At 41.1% G+C, this 26,662-nt stretch overlaps 1 protein-coding gene and 1 long non-coding RNA gene across 3 annotated transcripts; both read left to right on the top strand.

Moving 5' to 3' along the window:
* The first annotated feature begins 7,259 nt into the window (after window positions 1-7,259).
* LOC132537547 (uncharacterized) lies at window positions 7,260-9,276 on the top strand. Its single transcript, XR_009549017.1, has 3 exons — window positions 7,260-7,504; window positions 7,691-7,857; window positions 9,133-9,276. It is a non-coding gene; the product is annotated as an uncharacterized LOC132537547 (long non-coding RNA).
* A 787-nt stretch (window positions 9,277-10,063) lies between these two features.
* Window positions 10,064-26,241, top strand: TMEM165 (transmembrane protein 165). 2 transcript variants are annotated; one of them, XM_060188044.1, is made up of 6 exons: window positions 10,064-10,483; window positions 18,631-18,853; window positions 22,104-22,279; window positions 22,767-22,949; window positions 24,720-24,825; window positions 25,444-26,241. In XM_060188044.1, exons 1-6 carry the CDS (start codon window positions 10,079-10,081, stop codon window positions 25,518-25,520), a joined length of 1,170 nt encoding a protein of 389 aa, XP_060044027.1. In that variant the 5' UTR covers window positions 10,064-10,078; the 3' UTR covers window positions 25,521-26,241. The 2 variants fall into 2 exon arrangements, with proteins under 2 accessions (XP_060044027.1, XP_007534682.1); XM_007534620.3 differs by having other exon boundaries at window positions 10,275-10,758.
* The last annotated feature ends 421 nt before the right edge of the window (window positions 26,242-26,662 follow it).

The following is a 26,662-nucleotide window of genomic DNA, read 5'->3' as shown; positions in this document are numbered from 1 at the left end:
GCTTCGTTGTGGTTATTATTATTGCCCTTGTTGACGCAATTCGTTGTTGGATAGGACAGAGAGAAATGGAGAGAGGAGGGGAAGACAGAGAAGGGGAGAGAAAGATAGACACCCGCAGACCTGCTTCACCGCCTGTGAAGCGACTCCCCTGCAGGTGGGGAGCCGGGGGCTCGAACTGGGATCCTTACACCGGTCCCTGCACTTTGCGCCACATGCGCTTAACCCACTGCGCCACCGCCCGACCCCCGGGTATTGGTTTCTTTTGCTGTGCAGAGCTTTTTAATTTGATGTAGTCCCATAGGTTTATGCTTGCCTTAGTCTTCTTTGTAATTGGATTCATTTCATTGGATATGTCTTTAAAATGTATGTGGAAAAGAGTTCAGCCAATATTTTCCACTAAGTATCTGATAGTTTCTGGTCTAACACCCAAGTCCTTGATCTAAGTTTTTTTTTTTTTTTTTTTTTACTTATTTTCCCTTTTGTTGCCCTTGTTGTTTTTTTATTCTTGTAGTTATTGTTGTTGTCCTTGTTGGATAGGACAGAGAGAATTGGAGAGAGGAGGGTTAGACAGAGAAGAGGAGAAAGATAGACATCTGCAAACCTGCTTTAACGCTTATGAATCGACGCCCCTGCAGGTGGGGAGCCGGGAGCTTGAACCAGGATCCTTAGTTGGTCCTTGTGCTTCGTGCCACATGCATTTAACCAGCTGAGCTACTGCTTGACTCCCTTTTTTTTTTTTTTAAAGTATGTTCTAGGAAGAGAAATAGTATGAGCTGGGAGGTGGTGCGATGGATGAAATGTTGAGCCCTCAAGCCTGAGGTCCTGAGTTTGATTACCAGCATCACATGTTCCAGAGTGACATTTTGGTTTTTTTCCCTCCTTCTCTTTCTCTTTTCCAAGTAAATAAATAAATAGATAAATAAATATTGAAAACATTTCATCTGTTAGATTCATGTCCTGAGGAAAAGACAAGTGCAGTTGGGCATGTGAGGTAGAGAAACCTAAGAGATGAAGTCATACAGAACTTTAATTCACAAGTAAGAACTTTAGACTTTATTCTAAAAGTATTTAGAAGCCATTATATAAAGTTAAGCAGCTTAGGGCAAATAAAATTACTCATTCTAATGCTGAGAGTTTATCCTGATGGCTGGTTTGACCATAGATTGGCAAAAGTGGAAGCAGAGTGTTTATTTTCATAAGCATGTAACAAATTCAATTCACTACTTACATAAACATTGAATGAATTTAATTGATATTTGTAAGAAAATAGTAATCATTACTCTACTGATAACTACCACTATCATCACATTATGTAATCTTTTTGATTCTGGGGGTGTAAAAATAAAAGATGGGGATGGGTGGTGGCACACCTGAATGCACATGTTATAGTACACAAGGACCCAAGTTCAAGCCCCTGGTCTCCACCTGCAGGGGGGAAGGCTTCAGGAGTGGTGAAGCAGGTCTTTCTTCCCTCTCAATTGCTGGCTGTTTCTATATTTATTTATACAAATAAATAAAGATAATTAAATTTTAAAAAATAAAAATAAAAGACATAGGAAGGAATGTCCATAAAACATGGAGGAATAAACTGTACGATTCTGTATCTAGAGACCAATTCTATATCTCAAATAATTCTCATCAACTTACCACCTGTTCATGTTTTATCATACCTAATGAATTCAAATATCTGCATTTTTGAAAGTAGGTGCCTCAAAGTCAATGCTGGCAGAATCGCCCAGCTGGTATAGTGCACACTTTGCAACCAGAAGTTTCAGGTTTGATACCTGACACTGCGTTTGGCCAGAGCTAAGCAGTGCTCTGGCTGTACTATTAAACAAAATCATAAATCTTAGAATATCCACACTGCAAATTGTTGCAGACCTTTTAGAAGACTATATGGAGCATCCTCATACAAATAAAAATTACTGGGCTGGTGGGAGTTGGGAGGTAGCACAGCGGGTTAAGCGCACGTGGTGCAAAGCACAAGGACCAATGTAAGAATCTGGGTTTGAGCTTCTGGCTCCCCACCTGCAGAGGAGTCGCTTCACAGGCAGTGAAGCAGGTCTGCAGGTGTCTATCTTTCTTTCCCCTCTCTGTCTTCCCCTCCTCTCTCCATTTCTCTCTGTTCTAACAATGATGACATCAATAACAACAACAATAACTACAACAATAATACAATAAGGGCAACGAAAGGGAAAATAAATAAATAGAAAAAAATTAAAAAAAAAGATTGGGCTGGCGGTGACATACCTGGTTGCATGCACACATTACAGTGCACAAGTGTTCAAGCCCGAAGCACCCATTTGTGGGAAGTTTCATGAATGAGGAATCAGTGCTACAAGTATCTCTCTATCATACTCTTTACTCTCAATTTCTCTTCATTTCTACCATAAATAAATAAATAAACAAAACAAATAAAAAATGGAATTACCATATGATCCAGCAGCACCACTCAGACATTTATCCAAAGGACATGCAAACACTAATTGAAAGGGACATATGTATTGCTATGTTCACAACTGCATTGTTCACAATAGCCAGAGATTGGAAGCAGCCTAGCAACAGATTCCTAGATAAAGAAGGCATGGGTTATATATTTCATGGAATACTACTTGCCATCAAAAAAGATAATATCCACTAGGAAAAGAGAGAGGCAGGCTGGGAGTATGGATCGACCTGCCAACACCCATGTTCAGAGGGGAAGCAATTACAGTAGCCAGACCTTCTACCTTCTGCACCCCATAATGACCCTGGGTCCATACTCCCAGAGGGATAAAGACTAGGAAAGCTATCAGGGGAGGGCATGGGATATGGAGTTCAGGTGGTGGGAACTATGTGGAGTTGTACCCTGTACCCCTCTTACCCTATGGTTATGTCAGTGTTTCCTTTTTATAAATAAATAATAAAAAATAATAATATTGTGTTTTGGGGGGACAAAAAATGATGGGACTGGAAGTGATTATGCTTACAAAGTAATTAAAGAGATGAAAGACAACTACCAGATAGTTCACTCATATGTGGAATCTGGAGAGAGAACTGATACATATGAACTTGTGAAAACAAAAGAGAAAGTAAATAAACTGTTTACAAGACCTTGTCATCGAGGCCAGGCAGTAGTACTCTTGGTTAAGCACACACACTACAGTGAGCAAGGACCCGGGTTGAAGCACCTGGTCCCCACCTGCAGAGGGAAAGCTTCATGAGTTGTGAAGCAGGACTGCAGGTATCTCTTTGTCTCTCTTCCTCCCCTCTCACTTTCTGGCTGTCTCTAATAAATAAATAAATAAATGATTTGTTTTCAAAACCTATCATAACTATAGTGGTTATGTTTGGGAGGGTAGGGATACAGAGCTTTGGTGGTAGATACAGTGTGGAATCTAACAATCTTGTAACCCATATTTAATCACAAATTTTAAAAAATGGCAGTCAGTAAATAAATAAATGCAAAAATTCCATAACAAATGAAGTATAAACTTCCATTGAAAGCATATAACATACTCAATCTCACAGAGTAAAGACTAAGTGAAATTGAAGGTAAAAGTCTATGAATGACTCCACCCAGGTTTGAATTTTGTCCCCATGGCACTGGAGGAAGCTTTGATGCTGTGGTATCTTTCCCTCATTCTGTCTCTCTATGTCTCCATCTTTCTATCTGAAAAAAGAAGAAGAAAGTGAAGAAGGAGGAGGAGGAGGAGAAGTAGTAGTTGCCAGATGGTGGTGCATCCAGTTAAGTGCCCATATCACCAAGCACAGGGACCTAAGTTTGAGCCCCACTCCCCACCTGCAGGGGGTAAGCTTCACAAGCTGTGAAGCAGGTTTATGGACCAAAATACTCTACCATAGGAGGAAGATGGGTCCAGCAGTGAATGCAGCCTAGAATGTTCCTAGCTATGACCACAGAATGTAAACTCAGACCTACAAGAATGCAGAGGTTACACAGGCTCCTGCACTGAATATGGGCCCCAGATCAAATCAATGGGGGTTTTCAGTTAACCATACTTTTTCCATATTAGAGAGCTACTTTCTCCCCTGACCCAGCTTTCTAGTCCTTTTTCCAACTCTGACACCATCTCCCCAGACAGTACCTTTAGTCCACCTGCATGTTAGCAGTTGGGCTCAGGCAAAAATTAGTAAAATCATGGGCCTCCTGGAATATACCTAAAACAGACCTACTAGCTTTTTCCAAAATGGAGACTACAAATCTGCTATATTCTTACTTTTAGATTCCTAATTATTAAACAATTTGTTCTGCTTTATATCATAATTCTTTTTCAGCCACCAAGCTGCAAATGCTACCATAACATTATGCCACTCTGACTTAACTGGGCAGACAACCCTCACTAATGTATCCTGGAACCCCACCTTCCCAGAACCCTGCCCCACTAGGGAAAGAGGGACAGGCTGGGAGTATGGATTGACCAGCCAACGCCCATGTTCAACGGAAAAATCAATTAAAGCAGCCAGACCTCTTACTTTCTGCATCTCATAATGATCCTGGGTCCATACTCCCAGATGGATAAAGAATAGGAAAGGTTTCAAGGGAGGGGATGGGATACGAAACTCTGGTAATGGGAATTGTATGGAATTGTACCCCTCTTATCCTATGGTCTTGTTGATAGTTTTTATTTTATGAATAAATTTAAAAAATAAAAAAGTAAGAAAGAATAAAGAAACACCTGGCTAAGGGCCAGGTGGTGGTGCACCTGGTTAAATGATCATATTACAGTGCACAAGGACCCAGGTTCAAGCCCTTGGTCCCCACCTGCAGGGGGAAAGCTTCACAAGTGATGAAGCAAGCCTGCAGGTGTCTCTCTGTCTCTATCTCCCCCTCTCAATTTCTCTCTTTCTCTGCCCAATAAAAAATAAGTTAAATATGGGCCCCAGATTGGCTCAAAACAATGGGGTCTACAGTCAACAATATTTTTATACTTTGCCCATATTTGGGAGCTACTCTCTTCCCAGATCCAACTTTCTGGTCCTTTTTCTAGCCATGACAGTATCTCCCCAGACAATAACTTGGATCCATTTGCATATCAGAAAAAAAAAAAACCTAGTACAGTCATGAGCTCTTTGGACTATAACTAAAATAGGCCTACTGTCTACAAAACGGAGACTCCCCCAAATCTTCATCTGCACTATTCCAGCGTTTAGGTTCCTGATTAGTCAACAATTTGTTTGGCTTTATATGTTAACTCTCTTTTCAGCCACTAAGTTCCAGATGCTACCATGATGCCAACAGAACTTCCCTGGACAGACGACCCCACCAATGTGTTCTGGAGTCCCTCTTCCCCAGAACCCTGCTCCACTAGGGAAAGAGAGAGACAGGCTGGGAGCATGGATCGACCTGCCAACACCCATGTTCAGCAGGGAAGCAATTACAGAAGCCACCCACTTTCTGCATCCCATAATGACCCTGGGTCCATACTCCCAGAGGGATAAAGAATAGGAAAGCCAAGAAGTCTGGTGGTAGCGCAGCGGGTTAAGCGCAGGTGGCACAAAGCACAAGGACCAGCCTAAGGATAAGGGTTCGAGTCCCCGGCTCCCCACCTGCAGGGGAGTCACTTCACAAGCAGTGAAGCAGGTCTGCAGGTGTCTATCTTTCTCTCCCCCTCTGTCTTCCCCTCCTCTCTCCATTTCTCTCTGTCCTATCCAGTAACAATGACATCAATAACAACAACAATAATAACTACAACAATAAAACAAGGACAACAAAAGGGAATAAATAAATATTAAAAAATATTTTTTAAAAAAGAATAGGAAAGCTATCGGGAGGGGATGGGATAGGGAGTTCTGGTGGTGTGAATTGTATGGAGTTGTACCCCCTCTTACCCTATGGTTTTTGGCAGTGTTTCCTTTTTATAAATTAAATAAATAAAAATATTCATATTGAAAATAAGAATAAGTTAAAATAGTTAAAAAATTCATGGGAAAAGAAACAACAATATAAATAAATATAATCAGAAAGCAAAAGTAGAATGGCCGCAATTACATATCACCCTTTGTCTGAACTAATCAATTAAAAGACACAGTAGTTCTATGAATAATAAAACGTTCATCTAGGTGTCGGAAGGTGCCACACCAGGTTAAGCACACAAAGTTCGAAGCACCAGGACCTGCTGAAAGATCCTAGTTCAAGTCCCTGGCTCCCCACCTGCAGGGGGGTCACTTCACAAGAGGTGAAGCAGGTCTACAAGTGTCTATCTTGCTCCCTCTCTATCTTTCCCTTCTCTCTCAATTTCTCTCTGTCCTATCCAAAAAATTGAAAAAATGGCTATAGGAGCAGTGGACTTGTAGTGCAGGCACCAAGCCCCAGCAATAACCCTGGAGGCAAAAAAAAAAAAGAGTTGTTCTATATTATACACACTCATCAGATAGTAAGGCAAATGATAGATGGAAGACATTTGAAACTGGTAACAGAAAAAGACAGGGATGGATATGGATAGAGAAGTTTGCTCTACATACTTGACAAAATGCTATCATTAAAGAAGAGGAAGCTATGTCTTTTGAGTTGGTAGGGATAGAATTTGAAGTGCTTATGCTAAGTAAGTCAGAGTGAGAAGGCAATTAAGATGGCTTCATGTATATATCCAATGCAAAGAAGGTGGTAAATACACAACAAAAGGGCTTCACAGACTGTGAAAAACGTGGCACTACCAAAGCACAGGAAATCAGTAGAAGTGGCCATTTTGATAGCATGTTAACACTAGAACTTTGATAGTTGATTTGGTGATATAGATAAGAAATTAAGCTGTATTTGTGAGGTGTGTAGTATTGTAAGCCAGTGATAAATCAGTAAAAGGGGGGGGGGGTTTAGAAAGGACCATCTTCAGGATGACAGAGGACCTAATGGGGGTTGTATTGTTATGTGGAAAACTGAGAAATGTTATGCATGTACAAATTATTGCATTTACTGTCAACTGTAAAACATTAATTCCCCCAATGCAGAAAAAAATTAAATAAATAAAAAAGGACCATCTTATCATCTAGAAGTTTAATGTTCAATAAGAAGATAGGAATTGATGAAATATTAAAGCACAGTGTAATGATTATGAAATACCAAAAGAAATTACAAGATTATAAGGATGTGAGACTATGTAGACCAGGACTTTAAGGGGGAAAATATATATATATATATGCATTCTACATTATATATATAACTAAATATATAATGCTTCTGTCTTTTTTAAAAAGATTTTTTATTAATATTTATTTATTCCCTTTTGTTTCCCTTGTTGGTTTCTGTCTTTTTTAAGATCATATTTTGTCTTTATAAGAGAGAAATTAGAGCACCACTCTACTCTGGTATTGCACTGTCAGAGATCAAATCTGGGACTTTACACATGCAAGCTCTGTGGTCTCCTGAATGCAGATTGAGAAAAGTATCTTACTTACTGTAAGATACTTGAGAAAGTACCTGGTATGGGGTAATAGAAAGAACTGCTTACCTTGGAACCTGACACCTGGAGCATCACTTGTCAAGAGTCCCAGGGCCTTGTATCTTACAGTAAGTAACTATAGGGCAGACTGGAAAAGTCCCAGGCTCTGACACTGCCCTGGGGACAATACTTTATTTCTATGAGCCAGGAGTCACACACCTTCCTCTCCTCCTTCTTCCTCTCCCTCTCTCACACACACACACTAGCCATGGCTTAGGTGTCCAAGGTAAATCCTTATTCCCTCATCTGCTGAGGTGACTGGGAATTTGGCCAGGACCACTTCCTGTTAGAGAGCCTTGGAGTGTGGACAGCCCACCATAGAGAAGTGGAGCATCTTCCAGAAACCAGGGACATGTGACTAGTTACACCAAATCCACAGATCTGCCTCAGCCATTAGACTGAACTACTAGGTTTCATTCAGGTAAAATGGGTCAGACGCCACTTCTGTTAAAACACAGTAAATCTTTTCTGCATAAAAGAGAGGGAGCTGGATGGGAGATGTGGATTTTCTATTATAGTTTGTGAGGGCTTAGAGGTTTATACTCTATGGATGAACTTGGAGGCATCCATAGATGCCATTATTACTTCCCGTACAGTTTGCATCCCAAACTGTACGGGAAGTAATAATGGTTACTTATGCAATCCCCACATTCCAGTTACAGTAGTTGGAAGCCAGGAGAGAGGAATTCTGTAAAGGGAAATACTGAGGAAGACTTCTGAGATATGCTTGAAGAGGTTTTAGAACTATTAGTAGGAATTTACAATGACTGAATGAAGGAAGTTAATCACAGACAGAATATCATGGGCAAAAGTGTTTTTATTTTATTTTATTTATTTTGGTTAGAGATAGAGAGAAACTGAAGGAGGAAATAGAGAGGGAGAGACACCTGCAGCCCTGCTTCACTGCTAGTGAAGCTCCACTCCCCTGCAGGTGGGGCCTGGGGGCTTGAACCTGGGTCCTTGTGCACTATAATGTGTGTGCTCAACCAGGTGTGCCAATGTCTGGCCTTCGTGGGGAAAAGTTTTGCTAAACCAAGTCAACTAACTGGGACCATTCCCCAGTTACCTCCCATGGGGTTCTAGACTGACTTGTACATGGAAGAATCATAAGAGAACCAGTCAGGTGTCAGGGATGAACATTTATTGGGAGAAAGTAAGGACAGGAAAGGAGAAGAAAGTACAAGCTGAGGGAGTCTGGCGGTAGCACAGGGGGTTAAGTGCACATGGTGGCAAAGCGCAAGGACCAGCATAAGGATCCCGGTTGGAGCCCCTGGCTTCCCACCTTCAGGGGAGCCGCTTCACAAGCGGTGAAGCAGGTCTGTAAGTGTCTATCTTTCTCTCCCCCTCTCTGTCTTCCTCTCTTCTGTCCATTTCTCTCTGTCCTACCCAACAATGATGACATCGATAACAACAATAGTAACTACAACAATAAAACTAAAGGCAACAAAAAGGAATAAATAAATAAAAAGAAAGAAAGAAAAGAGAGTACAAGCTGAGTTGAAGGCCCTAGGCCTGGTCCTCCCAGCTTTATAGTCCCTTCGGAGGAAGGACAGGACCCTCAGGGGATGTGCTTCAGCCTTTATCTTCAGGAGTTCCATAGGCATTTTATGGCCTTTGCAAGTCACCTAGGGAGGGAGTGTTGGTGCCTAGATAAGCTTCTGACCCCTGCCTCTGGTCCCTTCTCCTGGCTTTCTAGGGTGCAGGGGGAAGGGTACTGCTTTCCCTAAGCTGCCCTTCAACATTCCCTCGCTATCTTCAGTGAAGTCAAGGTAGGTTTGTTCACTTTGCCACAGATTGTTTTGGTGCATTCATTTCTTGTTCCAGCTTTTAGCAATAACCTCCCTTGGTGCTACCCAAAATACAAATTTAATACGTGTAAATATAATGTATTTAGTATGTTATGTGACACAGCACTATCTTGGTAAAATTCTAGTACCTATGTGTTAAAATGGAGGGGTAAAAAAGATTCTCAAACCTAACTAACCATCCTTTCCTGCTTTCTACTCTTGTTCATTTCAACCTTATCTTGGAAAAGTCTTATATTTCAAAAACATTTAAAGAGACCAACCTGAGACTTGCAGCACAAATCCAGGAGATGGTGCAGTGGATAAAGCATTGGACTCTCAAGCATGAGGTCCTAAGTTCAATCCCTGGCAGCACATGTATCAAAGTGATGTCTGGTTCTTTCTCTCCTCTTATCTTTCTCATTAATAAATAAAAGGGGGCGGTTTCCAGTTCAAGGGTAATGCAACTTTGCTTATTTGGTCTGAGGGACAGTTATAGACAAATATCTAAATATTTGTTATAGACTATCTAAAACAAGGTTTGATTTTTGTTATTTCTGTAGATTCACTTTAGAGTTGTTTTTTTTTTTGTTGTTTGTTTGTTTTGTAAATAAACTCACTTTGTTAACAACACTGACTTCAGTAGATCTCCGCTTAGGAAGAACACAGAGAACCAACTGAAGAGGGAGTCGGACCCTGGCTAGGTGTGGCCTTGCCTGCCAGTAAATGCCACGTAGCCAGGGTGCTCAGACTAATTTGACATTCCGGAAAGGCTGACGGAAGTGAAAGGTCGGTATGGATGTTACGGCAGAAGGCTCACATCAGAAGAAACAGACAAAAGAGCAATAAAGAAGTCAAATGCAGTTCTGGGACGGTGGGCAGAGAGCAGAAGAGGGTCCCGGCCCGCAGAAAGATGCGACAAGAAGGTCACCGGTGCTCGGTACCTGCACAGAGAACCAGGTCCAATGGGAGGAGAGCCTGAGCCGCACCTCAACCTGCCTGAGGACGTCATCACGCCGATGTGGACGCCGGGCCAATGGGAAGCTGTCTCGGTCAGGGGCGGGGACTGGAGAAACTGGGGCTGGGCCGCACGGAGGCAGTTGGCAGGCTTGTGGGCACGGCGGGAGGACCGGGAGGACCGGGAGGGTTGTGCCGGCGCCTGCGCGCCCCTGCCCTGTTCCGCATGGTGCCGGCTCCTTGCTGAACGGCGGTGGCCACGGCGGCGGGAGAGGCTTGAGGGACGCGCCGCGGAGGCGGCTCGGGGTGGGTGCTTCCCGTCGCCGGCACTTCCTCCTGCAGCTCCCTTTCGCGCGGCCGTCTTGGCGGGCGGGATGGCGGCGGCGGGCTCCGACAGCGGCCGGGCATCTGCGCTCCAGCTGCTTCTGCTCCTGTTGGTTCCGCTGCTCTGCGCCCCGACCTGGGTCCGAGCGGCCCCAGAGAAAGAGCTGAGCCTGCGGAACAAGGAGCCGCCGGCGCCCGCCCAGCAGCTGCAGCCCCAGCCCGCGGCTGTGCAAGGCCCGGAGCCCGCACGGGCCGAGGTGAGCGGGCCGAGCTGGGCAGGGCCCGAGCTGGCGGGGCGGCGGAGCGGGCTGTGCCGGGTACCAGATCGTGGCCTCTGGAGCGCACCCGGGGCCCTGGGCTGCAAGCCGGGCTCGGGGCGGGTGGGGGGAGACCTCGGCCGGCCACCTCCGTGGGCGCTTCCTCCCGGGTCTGGCCTGGCTCTTTATGGGGGAGGGGGGCGGGGAGCCCGGGGAGCCTTTAGGCCGGCGGGGCGGGGGTGGGGTGGGGTGGGGACGGGGCCTGCGGACGGGACACCCACAGGTCCTACTGAAGAACGAGGGTCTTCATCAGATTTATTGCAACTGGAGAGACTCATTCCACGTAGAAAGTTTTTAATAGAGGGCAGCTCGGATATAACATCGGCCATTTCATTGTTGAAGCAGCTTATCCCCAAACTGCTCTGTAGCAGCATCCTGCTTTTCACGACCTGTGATTTTTTTTTTTTTCCCTTTTTGGTCAATACTCGTGGATTAAGAAGAGCGACAACTTTTTTTTTTTCAAACCATCCTTTGACTTGGAGAAAGTAATCCTTCAGCTGTTCAGAATGCTGTAGTTGTGTGGGATGCCGACACTAAATTTGGTCTTAACTTACACGTCTGAACTCCTGTATTTGGATATCACTAAATAGACGGAAGTTTACATCTTATGTGAATGCAATCACTTTCGTCACTTGTATTCAGAACTGTGATGCCATTAAGATTTTCCCGTCTGCCAGCCCCTGGAGTTTCTCCTTTACTTTATGGACTCCTAAATTCAGGCCTAGTCTGTCCTTGATCCCACCCCAGGCTTCATTCAGCCTGCGACCATCCTGATTTTTCTGAACACTGAAGCCATCCATACACTGTTCCGAAATGTTCAGTGAGTTCGACTGCGTGTGGTTTCAGACTAGCCTCCTTAACAGGATGTTCAGGTTTAGCCATCTGCCTTAAGTAACTATGACTCCAGGCCTTTTAGCCACCACTCCCTTGGCCACACTCTAGGTTCCGAGAGGGGAGGGGAGGGTTTGCCATGTGCTCTCCTAGTATCCAACAAAGGACCTTACAGGAAAGAAAAATGTCCTGGCTTGCTGTGTGTGCTTAACCCGGTGCGCTACCACCCGCCACCCAATTTTATTTACTTATTAATTAAACAACGTCCTGGTTTAAACCGCTCACTCTCATGCCTGTCACTCTGAATTGTTTCTAATATCAAACTGAAATGCTGATACATGAAATTTATACTCAGTGTTACCCATTTAACCTTCTGTCATTTAACTCACCGGAAGTTTATTTTAAAACAGCTATTGGAGGTTTTAAAAACTTTGTGGGAGGGAGAAATTATGAATACAGCTCTCCAGGTGTTTTCTTGGTTTTCATCATAGTTATTTTTGAGATACAGATAGTGCTAAGTAGAGCTATTCATGCCCTTTTAGATAGTTAGGAAGGTCTAGCCTTGTAAAATAAAGGCTGTGACCATATTTTAGTGGTCTTTTGGATTTTTGTCCTGAAAATTGGGAATGTGGAAGAAAGAGGGGAGACACAATACTTGAATTTTTCTACTATTTCATATATTCACCGTGCTTTGTACATAGGGGTTCTGATTTCTTATATATATTGTACAATCTAATTGTTAATTCTTCATTAATAGTGTTTTTCAACGGTTTTAGTGAGTGACAGACACCAGAGCAATGCTTAGTCATACATGGTGCTGGGAACTGAATCTGGGATTTCTGGCATGCTGACCACACACTTTACCTGCTGAGCCATCTTGCAGGACGCTAATTATATTTCATGAAACTGGTAGATATGACTTGTAGATGTTTCTTCTATAAACATTAACTACCATATGCTAGAGATTTTTTTCTCACAATTTTTCTGAACTTTGTAAAAAGGAGTACCTTTTATGTTCACTTTATGGAGGTAAGAAATGGTCAGAAGTTCAGTTTAATGGCTATATAAGCAAGGGTCCCACATAGCAGAATACCTGAGTATTTTCAGTTTTTCTTTGTAACATCAGTAGGTGTATCTAAAATCAACCCCCAGTTTACAAACCTATTTAAAAATGTACTGTTGATTTTTTTTTTTTTTTTTGCTGCTATGCTGCCAGGGCCTCTTGGCAATTCCAGTGCTCCTGGGGGCAACGTATATCAGTAGTTAATTTTATATCGGAGAGGGAAGACCATAGCACTGTTCCACCATCTGTGGATGCTTCTCTGGGGTGCCCTGTAGCGCTGGTGATTAAACCTGTAACTTCAGCAAAGTGAGCTGAGCCCATTATCTGGTGAGCTTTCTTTTTAAATATGTATTTTATTTATTTCATATGAAATAGAATTTCACAGAAGAGAAGTCAGAGCACCATTCTGGTGCATGTGACATTGGGCATGGAAGTGGGAGGGAGACTCAAGCATTCCAGCCTTCCAGCTATTAATAAAACAGCTGAGCTATTTTTGCCAAGCAGATCTCTTTTATAGTTTATGCTTTCATTGACTTAACTTTTTTTTAACTTTATTTTTTCCTCCTTCCCTCTCTGAACAGCATGTAATACAAAAAGTATTAAGTTCCCTTTGTTGAGGGAAATCAGATTGATTTCATAAAGGTAATTTTGTCAGTTACCCTGTCTTGTGGAAGTTCAAGAGTAACAACTCGGCTCATAGTGCTGAGGAGAGAGCCCCAAAAGTTTTTACTGTGTTTTAGTTTTGAGAATGCCTTCCACATAGTATTTTCCACTCCATTTTCATTAAGTTTCATTTAAGTTCCATCTAGTCCAGCCTCTTAATTACAGCCTCTCTACATTTCAGCTCTTAGGTCTGGTGATGTCTTAGGTCTGTCTGTTTTAGGATTGCTGTCTCATTGAAAGCATGGGACTACTGAACTTACTTGGTGATGTCCTACCAAAATGCAGTGCATTTTAAGTAATCACTGAGTTGCCTTGAAGATGGTACAATGGTTAGTGTTGAGTTTAAAAACCTAGACTTCCTGGATTTGATCCCTGGCACTACATGTACCACAGTGGTGCTCTTATTCTCTCGCCTTCTTTCTCATCTTTATAAATAAATCTTAAAACAAACAAAAAAACGGGGTTGGGCGGTAGCGCAGTGGGTTAAGTGCACTTGGCGCAAAGTGTGGGGACCGGAGGAAGGATCCAGGTTTGAGCCCCCGGCCCGCCAACTGCAGGGGAGTTGCTTCACAGGTGGTGAAGCAAGTCTGCAGGTGTCTCTTTTTCTCCCTGTCTTCCCCTCCTCTCTCGATTTCTCACTGCCCTATCCAGCAACAAATGACATCAACAACAACAATAATAACTACAACAAGGCTACAACAAGGTCAACAAAAGGAGGGAAAAATGGCCTCCAGAAGCAGTGGATTCATGGTGCAGGCACTGAGCCCCAGCAATAACGCTGGAGGCAAAAAAACTGAAATGAAGTGTGTCTCACACTTCAGATGTCAAAAAAGCCCTTAAACATCCATTAAAATGAAAATGCATTTAGAAAAAATGGTCAAAAGGGCAGGGGAGTTAGCATAGTAGTTATGAAAAAGGTTGAAATGCCCAAGCTCTCAAGTCCCAAATTCAACCCACCACCACCTTAAGCCAGAACTCAGCAGTGCTCTCATCTTTCCTCTCTTATTAAAAACAAAATACATTTTTAAAAATAAAAACATGGTTAAATAAATATTGTGCTAACATGAATTAATAACAAAAAATATTACTTAAAACTGAACCCACAAACACAATGAGAATCCACAATAAAGCATATTTTGATTAAACCTTTTTAACCAGATTAATCCATGTTATTGTTGCATGCACATTTTTGTGCACATTTTCCCGGCTCCTAAAACACCACTTTTCCTGACTTCGTACAATAAAGTATTAGTAGTTCTAAACATTTTTCTCTGAGTTCTTTTTTAAATAACCTAGTAATTTTTGTTGAGCAGCTTTTTTTTTTTTTTTTTGCAGGGACATCAGTCTTTAGCAGCAGGTTATAGATTTTGTTTCAAAGAAAACATCTTTGGTTTCACCATGTATAGATGGAGCTTCTACTGTAGGTATCTGTATCAATTTCAGTGTAGTCACATTTATGTTCATTTGAATTCTGGAACTAGAATTTTTTTATTATAATTTCCCTTCTCTTTTAAAATTTTTTTCCTTTATTTTTAGATACTGTATTCAACTTTGTTTTAATGAGAGAGAGACACACATACACACCAGAGCACTGCTCAGCTCTGGCTGTGAATTGAACCTGGACCTTATAGCTTCAGGCATGAAATCCTTTTGCATAACCATTACACTATCTCTCCAGCCCATCATTTTCCTTCTCTTGAAGATCATGAAAAATATACTTTTTAATGGTCATAGAAATGGTTCAAGCTGGCAGAGCACAGGACTTAACATGCCTGAGGTTTCCGGTTTGATTCACATGTACCAGAATTGTGTTCTGACTTCTCTTTCATTGGAAACTTTATCTTGTATGAAATAGATAAAACAATGTTTTGCTTTCTTGGTCCCCATACAAGTATGATTTCACTGCTCCCAGGCTGGCCTTTCTGTTCTTTTTATTATATAGAGAGACAGAAACAAGGAGAGCATAGCACTGGGAGATTCCTAGTCCATTTGTACTCTCACATGGTGCCAGGGCTCAAGTTCAGGCCACACATGGCAAAGCTCACCTTATCAGGTGAGCTAACATCTTGTCTCCCCAAAATGAGCGACTATGTGTTTGTGTTTGAGATATAGTTTAAATGAGGGTATTTTCCCTCCATTATTTAGTTTGAAATAATATCAACTTTGAGAAGGAAGGTGCTTTATTTAGAACGTTAAGAAAAAGTTGTTGACCTTGCCCTCAAGATGCAAAGAATTTGAGTCTCAAACATTTGAAGTCTGAAATAGTTATATTTGTACCAAAGAAAACATTGGTATTTTGTTACTTATTATTTATTATGGCATAATACTGAAACTGAATAGTAGAATTTAGAATTATTTCGCTGCATCTAATCCTCCTGTACACGTTTTGGTTATTCTGTGCCTGTGCTTTCTGTTCTTTGTTTACTGGACAAAATTGTCACTTTTACACTTTTTTTGATTTTTTTTTTGTTTTGCCTCCAGGGTTACCCAAGAGTTATTTTTATCTTAATCTCTATCTTTTATCTTGGAAATTTCAATTGCTTTTAATTTTTTTTTTCAATAAATTTAGGCTGTCAGCAACCAGATACTTACTTTGAAGCTGTGCTGGCCTAAACTCAGGTGTTCTGTTTCTGATAACCTCTTGGAGACCTTCATGTGAAATGCCTCCATTTAAACAAGTTAGAAACCAGTATCCTCATTTTATTCTCCCTCACCCCCCCCCATATACCTTGTAGGAATATGAAAATTTCAAGTAGTCATTGAGGCAGAACCTTATCGTTTTAATTCCCATGCCTTTAAAAAAAAATGCTGTTTTTCTTCTCATGTGCAGATATGCGCCCTTCTCTTACTTGTTTTCAGCATTGATGTGCTAGTAATATCCTAACGATCTCATGGTTGGTATGGTCTGCATTCTCTCCACAGTACCTTAATCATTTCTGTATTTTCCACTTGAAAACTTTAGGGCATTATGCTTGCTTCTAAACTGATCCATAAACATGAGGATTTTTCAGTTTGAACTTAATTAATCTGTATCAGTTTATCCTATCATTATCTGATGATTCACTCCTTGTTCTTAGAACATGTTTGTATTCAAATTGTCATTTCCTAGGATTTAAATATCTGTAGTCCAATGCATTTTCAAGTTAGTCGCTGCACAAGTGATTAGTACTGAGTCCATCTCCAACTTTCAAAGGCCTTTATGAACTCATATTCAGTGGTTGTATGTGTGTGGGCTTATTTCTGTGTTCTGTGTTCCGTTCCACTGATCCATGTGTCCATTTTATTTCAGTACCATGCTGTTTTAATCACTATTGTTTTGTAGTGTGAAATGAATTTGGGGAGCAAACCCCATTTTTTTTCCTTAAAGGTGTTTTGGCTATTCATGATTTTTTTTTGTGTGTGTGATTCTACACACAAGTTTTTTTTTGTGATTCCAACACAAGTTGTTCAAATTCCTTGAAAAATGTCACTAGGATTTTATTTATTTTCCTTTTTGTTGCCCTTGTTGTTTAACATTGTTGTGGTTATTAATGTCGTTGTTGTTGGATAGGACAGAGAGAAATGGAGAGAGGAGGGGAAGACAGAGGAGGAGAGAAAGACACCTGCAGACCCGCTTGCAGGTGGGGAGCCGGGGGCTCGAACTGGGATCCTTACGCAGGTCCTGGCGATTTGCGTCACGTGCGCTTAACCCGCTGTGCCACCGCCCGACTCCCGTCACTAGGATTTTGATAGGGACTGCATTGAAACTGTAGATTGCTTTTGGAAGAATGACCATTTTAACAATATTTACTCTTCAGATCCAGGGACAAAGAATACTCTTTTTCTTTTTGTCATTCTGTTGGTTTTAACAGCATCCTATAGTTCTCACTGTAAAGGTCCTTCATCTTTTTCATGATTCACCCCCCAAGGTATTTTATCTTTTGGGGGACAGTTATATCGAATTGACTCTTTTAATTGGAATTGAGTCTTTTTTATTTCCCTTTCCACTGACTTTTCATTTGTATACAGGAATAAGATAGATTTAAGTGTATTGATTTCATATCCTGCTTTTCTGAATTTATTATTTCCAGAAGTTTTTCCCCCGTTTTATTTGGAGGCTATTGGTTCACAGCACAGTTGTCTATACCTGGGTTCCATTTCCCTGCTCCTCATCATGGGTGTCTGCAGCATACTCTCATCCCCTGCCTAGGACCTCAACACTTGCCACTGCTGCCAAGCCCCCCTCTTAAATTCCTTCCTCCAAGTTGCTTGCCTTGGTGGAGTACCCCCCGCCCCCCAGTCCAGTCCAAGTTTCACCTGTGTTGTGTAGTCCGCCAGCATTCCTTCCGTTTGCAGGAGTCTTTGCAGTTCTCTAGATTATCATCTCATCAGCAAACGGTGATTTGATTTTTGTCCTTTTCAATATGTATATCATTAATATATCTTTTCTGATTACAGTCTTGAGGATGTTGAGGGTTATATTGAAAAACAGTTGAGCTAGTGAACATCCTTGTCTAGTTTCTGATTTTAGGGAAAGCTGGAAGCTTTCTCTCTCCCTATCACCCCCTTCCCTCTCAATTTCTGGCTGTCTTCATCCAATAGATAATAAAAATTTACATATATAAAAATGTTCATAATATTCACATACAGTTATTTCCATCTTCATGTTAACTTTTGGGTCTCTTTGCTCTATCTTTTCTATTTGCTTCAGTTGTGATGTTATATAGCTTGAGATCTTCACTGTTAATGTGGGCCTGTACTCTATGAACCTCACTTTTTTGCTGCACCCCAAGTAATTTTTTTTGCCTCCAGGGTTATCACTGGGGCTCAGTGCCTACAGTATGAATCCACTGGTCGTGGAGGCCATTTTTTTCATTTGTTACCCTTGCTGTTGATAGGACAGAGAGAAATTGAGAGAGGAGGGGAAGACAGGGGGGAAAAGAAAGATAAAACACCTGCAGACCTGCTTCACTGCTTATGAAGTAACCCTCCCTGCAGGTAGGGAGCCGGGGGCTTGAACTGGGATCCCTACTCCAGTCCTTATGCTTCGTGCCATGTGCACTTAACCCGCTGCCTGGCCCCCGAAGGTATTTACTGTGTGAATGCAGCTGAATAGAAAGGTATTTCTGTCTGTATTCTATCACTCATCAGTCATGTTGCTGTCATCACTGACTTATTTTAAAGTGATTTAAAACTGTAAATCTAAGATTGCCACAACCACAGCATATCACAGTTTTATTCATGTGCAAAATAAAACTTTTTTTTTTTAATTTCAGAAAGGAATTACACCAGCTGCTCCAGTTCATACAAATGAAGATGAAGCTACCCAAAGTAACTTGGGATTCATTCATGCATTTGTTGCTGCCATATCAGTTATCATTGTATCAGAACTGGGTGATAAAACGTTTTTTATCGCAGCCATCATGGCAATGCGCTATAACCGACTGACAGTGATGGCTGGTGCTATGCTTGCTTTGGGCCTAATGACATGCTTATCAGGTGAGTGCTTTTCCCTCCTAATGAATTCTCTGAATTAAGAGACAGCAAGGTGTGTGGCATTGTCACTAAGGCATTAGCTATTTATATTGGTTCTTATTGCAAAATTCGGTAAATAGAAAATGGTTTTAATACATAAGTTCCCAATAAGATAGTATTACATTTAAAAAAAAATTAAGCTTCTCACAGTAAAGATATGCATTCCTCACTTATTAACAGTTTTTCCCCCCTTTGCTGTATTTTCCTTTAACCTTTTTTGTGGATGGAGCATAATTTGTACACAGTTGGTCAAAGTAAAATATATCACAAATGTAAATAAGTACATTTTAAAAGTTGGACATACATTTCTCTCTCAAAGATGATTGAACTGTTCTTTTAAAATTAGTCTATATGTCCCTTAATAATACTTGTTGCTAAGAATGAAGCAAGATTTGAATCAACTCTAAGCCTTTTTTCTTTTAATAGATGTGAAGGCTGAGAAATTTATTCACATAAGTAGGAAGGCATTTGTTATAGGTATGCTACTTAATTCATTGAATACCTGAGTTACATGCTAAAACACATACTGGTCTCTCAGCAAATAATTTTAATGATTTTCTACCTGACAACTTATAAGGTCTATAAGGTCTATCAATTTTATTGAAATTAGAGAAATGAAAACCATTAAGTGCACCAAAAAAGTTTTTTGAAGTTTTATTAAATTTAATAGACTATTTTAATTTAAATTTTCTAAAAACTCTTAGCACATGTTTTAAAATCTAATCTTTGCTAGAACTCCAGGCAGCAAATCTAGCTCAGCAGGTTTATATGTCAGGCTTGTTTTCTGCCAGAAACATTTAACTTGGTTTTGTTAACATTTCACTTTTGCTACCCCGGGTTATCACTGGGGTTCCATGCCTACGTGATTCCATGTGTCCATTGTGTGCCTCCCCCTTTAATATTAGAGAAGCAGGGAGAAATAGAGCCATCACAGGGTTGCCCTGCTGCTTGTGGAGCCTCCCTCATGTAGGTGCTTCCACGTGGCCAGACACTTCTTGGTCCTTATGCATGGTAAAGTGTGCACTCTACTTGGTATCTACTGCCCAGTCCCATAGGTTTTTGGATTTAAGTATGATATAGATCCTCATGATAACCACCTGCTATAGAATTCTAACTCTAAAGTGGATGATGTATGAATAACTTATGCATGAAACTCAGCTCTGAGTGGCAAGTGGGTGAAATAAAGTCCCAAAGCTTCAGCCTGTTTTTTTTTTTTTTTTGCCTCCAGGGTTATCGCTGGGGCTGGGTGCCTGCACTTTGAATCCACTGCTCCTGGAGGCCATTTTTCCCATGTTGTTGCAATTGTTGTTGTTATTGTTGCCATTGCTGTTGTTGCATAGGACAGAGAGAAATTGAGAGAGGAGGGGAAGACAGAGAGGGGAAAGATAGACACCCGCAGACCTGCTTCACCACATGTGAAGCAAGCCCCCTGCAAGTGGGGAGTAATGGGCTTGAACCGGATCCTTATGCCAGTCGTTGCATTTCACGCCATGTGCCCTTAACCTGCTGTGCTACCACCGGGACCCCCTAGCACTTTTTTTTTTTGCCCTGATGTTCTCTTTGCTTACTGTATGTAACAAGATGCTAACTTGGAGATGTGTGTGTGTGTGTGTGTCTTTGTTTACACTGGGGATGAAAGAAAATTTCTGTCTGAGACCGACATTTCTAATGCCATAGCCATGATTTTCATTGACCCATTCTTTCTAATGTCATGGCTTTATCAGAAACTTATGTAAAACAGAGAACAACCTAGGGCCTGCAGGACAGCTTGTGGGGGCACATCTGCCTTGTAATGCAGACGATCCAGGTTCAAGTTTGGCCTCCACAGCCCTGTGGGAGCTTCAGTACTGTGGTCTCTCCCTCTCCCTGCCTGTCTTCACAAGACAATTTATCCTCTTGTATTCACAGAACTTTGAGGGTTTGTCGGTCCTTGTTTGATCGTTCAGTTATGTCTCTTGCCTTTTAAATTTTTCTAAAACCAATTTATTTTTATGAAGGCAGAGATCACAGAGCCATTCATACATAGTGCTACACCCACACCTGAGGGCTCACGCCTGTGAGGAATGTGCCTCATTTGCTGAGCCATCTACCTAGCTGCTCTCTAAATTTTAGCAGCTGAGGGGGCCGGGCGGTGGCATACCTGGTTCAGTGCACATAGTACTGTGCAAGAATACATACAAGGACCGACTTGCAGTGGGGACACTTCATGTATGGTGAAGCAGGTCTGCAGGTATCCATCTTTCTCTCCCTCTCTTCATCCCCCCTCCCCTCCCCTCAGTTTCTATCCTATCAAAAGAAAAAAAGGTCAGAAGTGGTGGATTCGTGGTGCTGCCAACTAAGCCCCCGAGACTGGAGGGAAAATAAAAAACACTTTAGCAGTTGGAACGAGGCTCTGCCCATTTCCCTTGGGAGGTTTGCCTAGTTTCTGTCATCTAACAACAAGGCTGATCATCTTTTTACATGTAGTACTGGAAGGTGTATACTACTCCTGAGCCATCCTAACCTTTTCCTTAGTTTTTAGGTTTATAGAGAGCACTGTTGCTCCACTCCTAGACTCTTGTTGCTTCCCTGTGGTGATGGGACCCAACCCACAACCTCAACTCGTGGGGTGGGAGGCAGGTGGCTGCTGCTCTACCCTGAACTACCTCCTCACCCTGAGGTGGTTAGCCAGCTTCTATTATGGCCACTCACCCTCCTTCCTCAGCTTTCCATTATCCACTTGCAGTCTGGCTCCTTACATATTTAATGACCTGAGTCATTGACTAGACTGTAATATTAGAGGAAAGAAATGAAATAATTATTTCACCAAAGCAGCACTTAGCTCTCTCTGTTGTGGTGCTGGGGATCAAATCCTATATGAAATATAGCTACTCTTTCTCCCTGATCCATATTTAAGGTTGCTAAGTATTAGCTTCTAATATGAACCATCCTTCTTTAAAATTATTACTATTTTGATAGGACAGAGAAATTGAGAGGAGGGGAGGTAGAGAGGAAGGCAAAGAGACAACTGCAGTTCTTTCTTCACCACTTGTGAAGCTTCCCCCTCCAAGTAGGGAGCGGGGGCTCAAACTCGAGTCCTTGTGCACTATAACATTTGTACTTAATCAGGTGTGCCACCACTGGCCCCCCTAAATTTTGATTTGAGTTTAATTGCTCCTTTGATTGGTTGCAATGCATACTAATTTACTAGCTATACTGTTGAATTTTCTTCCAGTTTTGTTTGGTTATGCCACCACAGTCATCCCCAGGGTGTATACGTACTATGTGTCAACTGCTTTATTTGCCATTTTTGGCGTTAGAATGCTTCGGGAAGGCTTAAAGATGAGCCCAGATGAGGGTCAAGAGGAATTGGAAGAAGTTCAAGCAGAATTAAAGAAAAAAGATGAAGAAGTAAGTTCTAGCACTGTTAAATATCTGGACCAAAAAGGTACTTGACCAAGAATGAACACTTGCCCATGGGTTAATGGTGTTCACCCAGCCATACCTGTGTGGTATGTAGGAACGACATAGAAACAGCTTATTTTGCTTCTAAGATGACTCGTCATGTGAACGTGGTAGGAAAGTTATGCTGAACTGAATACATGTAATCAGTTCCTTAACTAGATTATTCCTTAAAAGTAGGAACGTAATTTTATACATTTCCCCCTCAGCATATAAAATAGGTGATGAGGTTAATTTTAATGGAAATATTAGAAATAACTCCTTATTTCAAATTACATTTGTTACTATGTGAGACCTTGGTTCTAAAGAGAAGTTTGGGCTCACATAACTTTAGTTTCTAGGGACATATCCCATAGAATTGCAACATCTTTAAGAAGAACTGTTTCATGCTATTCTGATTTGCTTACTGGGGTTAATATCTTTTTTAAAATTTCAGTTTCAACGAACCAAACTCTTAAATGGACCGGGAGATGTTGAAACGGGTACAAGTGCAACAATACCTCAAAAAAAGTGGCTGCATTTTATTTCACCCATCTTTGTTCAAGCTCTTACATTGACATTCTTAGCAGAATGGGGTGATCGTTCCCAGCTAACTACAATTGTTTTGGCGGCCAGAGAGGTGAGTGAAAGATGACCACTTATGAATCAGAGCTAAGCTTAACTGATGAATAGCACTGTGCTTCAGAGGACTTTGGACAGTGAGCATAGGACAACAGATTATTGCATGTGCTGGACGTCCATCCTTGTTTCATATTGAATAATGCTGCTACTCTTTAAGGCTCTCTTTTCAGTTCTTTTTCATAATCAATGACATTGTATCTAAAGTTATTTGCTCTCTCTTGACTCAGTTTTGCTGAAGCAGCTATTGTCTTATTTTGGTTTTCCTTTTTTCAGAACTTCTGTTTGTATGTTACTGAATATAAATTAATTTGGTAATCAGTAAAGCCTTGCAGCTAGAAAGGTAGCTTATGAGGCAGAGCACAAAGTTTGCATGTCTGGGGCCCCAGTTTTGAGCACTGGCACTATGCCAGAGTAATGCTCTGGTTTCTCTTTTATTTTTCACTAAGACATAATTATGCTTCCTTGATTTTTCTCAAATCTGCCTGCTTTATTAAACTGCCTGTAGTCTCCCATCGTAATCCAGGCCATAACTGTTTCTCACCAGGGCCATTTCCTTCAACCTTTTTTTAAAGCAGAAATCTTATTTCATTCCATAGCTAAAAGTCAACTGGTGTCTCAACTCTTCAGTTTACAGGATCCAGATCAGGAGATCACTCACTCAGTAGGGCCCATGCTTTGCCATATGCAGGGCTTTGAACCACATGGGAACACATTGGCACAGAGGAAGTTCCAGTGCTGCGCCGTTTGTCCATTTGTTTCTGTGTGAAATAATATTAGCACTTCACAATAATTAAAAGGCTTATAGGATCCTTCATGACCTGGCCCCCACTTACCTTGATAATGTCTATATAAGTCACATTGGTTCTCTCTAAAATGCTGAACCATTCTACAATTATTTCTTACTAGTATTGCCATCTATTACTAGCAAGCCCCACCTCCACAAAACAATGGGAAAACTGCTTGATCTGGGGCTTCACTGTAGCGGGCTGAGCCTTTTTAAAGAGACAGAGACAGAGAGAGAGAGAGAGAGAGAGAGAGAGAGAGAGAGAGACTCCATAGCAGTAAAGCTGGTGAGGTGGGGCTGGGCTTGAGCCAGGTCTTCAGAAAGCACTGAAAGCAAACTTTTACTGAATGAGTATTGTTTCTAATACTGAGCTAAATGAGTATACAGTGGCAATTAAAGGAGACAGGTTCTGTGTTTTTAGAAAGCATTGCCATACTGTATTGTGCCAAATTAAGCACTCCTTTGCACTTGGCTGATAAGAGGTAACCATTTCCTGTAAAAAAGAAAGAAAAACAAAAAAATCCTAAGTTTAGGAGTCAGGCAGCAGTGCACCTGGTTAAGCACACATACTACAATGTGCAAGGACCCAGGTTCAAGCTCCTGGTCCCCCCCTGCAGGGGGAGCATCACAGTGGTAAAGCAGGGCTGCAGGTGTCTCTTGTCGCTTTCCCTCTCAATTTCTCTGTATACAACAATAAAAATATAATTTAAAAAAGTAAGTTTAATAACTGCTAAAAAGCTGAATTGGGGTTATTTTGATCTGACAAGTTAAGAATTATTTCTACTTTAGGTGTAGTACTCAGCATAACTGGTATTTCTTCAAGTTACTACATTTTTTTGGTAACTTATTATACACACACACATGAAATTTAGAATAGCTTTAGGGTTTTTGTTTATTTTTATTTTTTTTGCTATTGATTTCTAATTCCTCAGGTAACAATTTCAACTTTGGCTTTATATAAATTAATGTTGGCTGTATTTTCAGGATCCCTATGGTGTGGCAGTGGGAGGAACAGTAGGACATTGCTTATGCACTGGGCTGGCAGTAATTGGAGGAAGAATGATAGCACAAAAAATCTCTGTTAGAACTGGTAAGTTTTTTTCCCCCCAACCAAGAAAATATCATTTGTTTTAAAACCCTCTAAACTTTAAAATAATCACTCAGACTAAGAAAAAGGGAGTTAGCTTTGAGTTTTCACTTTTGAAGTAGACTTTATATTCTAATCTCGTAGAGGACCAGTGTGTTGTCTCTGTTAATATTTTTGACATGCAAATTTGTTAGTAAAATATAGCTAGCTTAAAAGCACTACTGGCTTATAGTTGACTTTTTGTTAAAATATGTGTCTTAAAGACTGGAGACCACTATTTACTGATTCTGCTAGAAGATACCTATGTGACTGTTAGGTGCTAAAAGTGAAATGTCTCTTTGCTGGTCATAAGTTAGACAATCTATTTAATATGTGGGGTTTAAGTTATATAGTTCTGTTATTTTAAGTTAATACAGTTCTGTCCATTCTCAACAGTTCTGATTCTTAACTGTTTATGAGTCAAGCATATTAAATAAATGTTATATGTGGTGGAAGTGGGGTTTAAATGTTTCTGATTTGCTCTTAAAAGTTTACTAGATTAGAAGAATAATGAGCAACATCATATGATTTTGTATGGTAGAGGAATTTTACCATATTTAACTTTCCTCTTTTCTCTTACAGTAACGATCATAGGAGGCATCATATTTTTGGCGTTTGCATTTTCTGCACTATTTATAAGTCCTGAATCTGGATTTTAACAAGCTACTTGTTCATTTGTATTTAGTTTAAGATGTCTAACTACATATGTACATAGTGTACATTGTAACTAAAAACGTGATGGAAAATACTGTATTTTGTAGGGTTGATTTGTGAGTTTGATCCATGTAATGAAAGTACTGTGTCCAAAAGAAATAATCATTGATTTTATTTGTAATATGGGTTTTTAGGAGAAACCTGGTATCTTAAGTAAGATTTTTCGCTAGCATAATCATGTGAGGCTTTTTTTTTGGGGGGGGAGTCTGGGGGGGGTCTATATACAGAACCATTGTACAGTGGGTCACCCACTTGGTTTTCTTTTAGCACTGACCCCTTTCTATGAAATAAAGCTTTCTCCTGGATCACTGAGGCGTTTTAGGATATTTACCTTAAGACTTTTCTTGGGAAAGGAAGGAATGAATTTCTCTTTCAAAACATTTCCATGAGCAAACAAGCAGTAATTTAATCAGAAGTCTTTTCAAAATTAGACTGTTAAAAATAAATGTATTACTGCCTTACCCAGTATGACATAGCAGTTATTTGCCAAGTCCATTTTCTTACTTTTTTTTTAATTGGGTCAGAAACCCAATATAAAAACAGTCAATATTTGACAATGTGGAATTACCAAATTAAGAGAATACTATGAGTGTATTCATATTTTTTCTATACTGAATAAACAATGTAATATAGACATAATGTAAATAAAAGTGGTATGACTGGTGATTGTTTTTTCTTTGTGTATTATATAAAGATTTGCAATTTCTTGAGAGCTTGTTTGGAGGTTCTAGCAGGGAAGCGCAGCTACTTGTATACCCAGGGAAGGCCGTCCTCTTCGACCGAGCGCGCAGCTTTGGGAGGGACGCACATGGAGCAGTGAGGGAGGAAGGGGACACCTGCCTAGCCAGCCAGATCAGCTGAATCAACTCTGGTAATCAATGGGGTGACAGATGTCGCAGCCACATCGCCCTCACATCCAAGACTTCCAATTTCTTAAGGTTGATATAAAAGCAGCTACAGCAGGGCCAGGTTGGGGCACAGCTGGTTGAGTGCACGTTATAATGTACAAGGACCATTTTGAGCCCCTAGTCGCCACCTGCAAGGGGGAAAGCTTCACAGTGGTGAAGCTGTGTTGCGGGTGTCTCTC

The sequence above is a fragment of the Erinaceus europaeus genome, chromosome 3, assembly GCF_950295315.1.
Source record: "Erinaceus europaeus chromosome 3, mEriEur2.1, whole genome shotgun sequence".
Lineage (NCBI taxonomy): Eukaryota > Metazoa > Chordata > Mammalia > Eulipotyphla > Erinaceidae > Erinaceus > Erinaceus europaeus.
Note: the sequence above shows the minus strand (reverse complement) of the source record. Positions and strands in the feature narration are given on the sequence as shown.

Excerpts from the sequence above, each read along its gene's own strand:
- TMEM165 (XM_060188044.1), top strand. The coding sequence starts at position 10,079 with ATGCAGTTCTGGGACGGTGGGCAGAGAGCAGAAGAGGGTCCCGGCCCG. Across the intron at positions 10,484-18,630 it reads CGCCGCGGAGGCGGCTCGGG|AAAGGAATTACACCAGCTGC; the intron begins GTGGGTGCTTCC and ends TTTTAATTTCAG. Across the intron at positions 22,950-24,719 it reads TTGTTTTGGCGGCCAGAGAG|GATCCCTATGGTGTGGCAGT; the intron begins GTGAGTGAAAGA and ends CTGTATTTTCAG.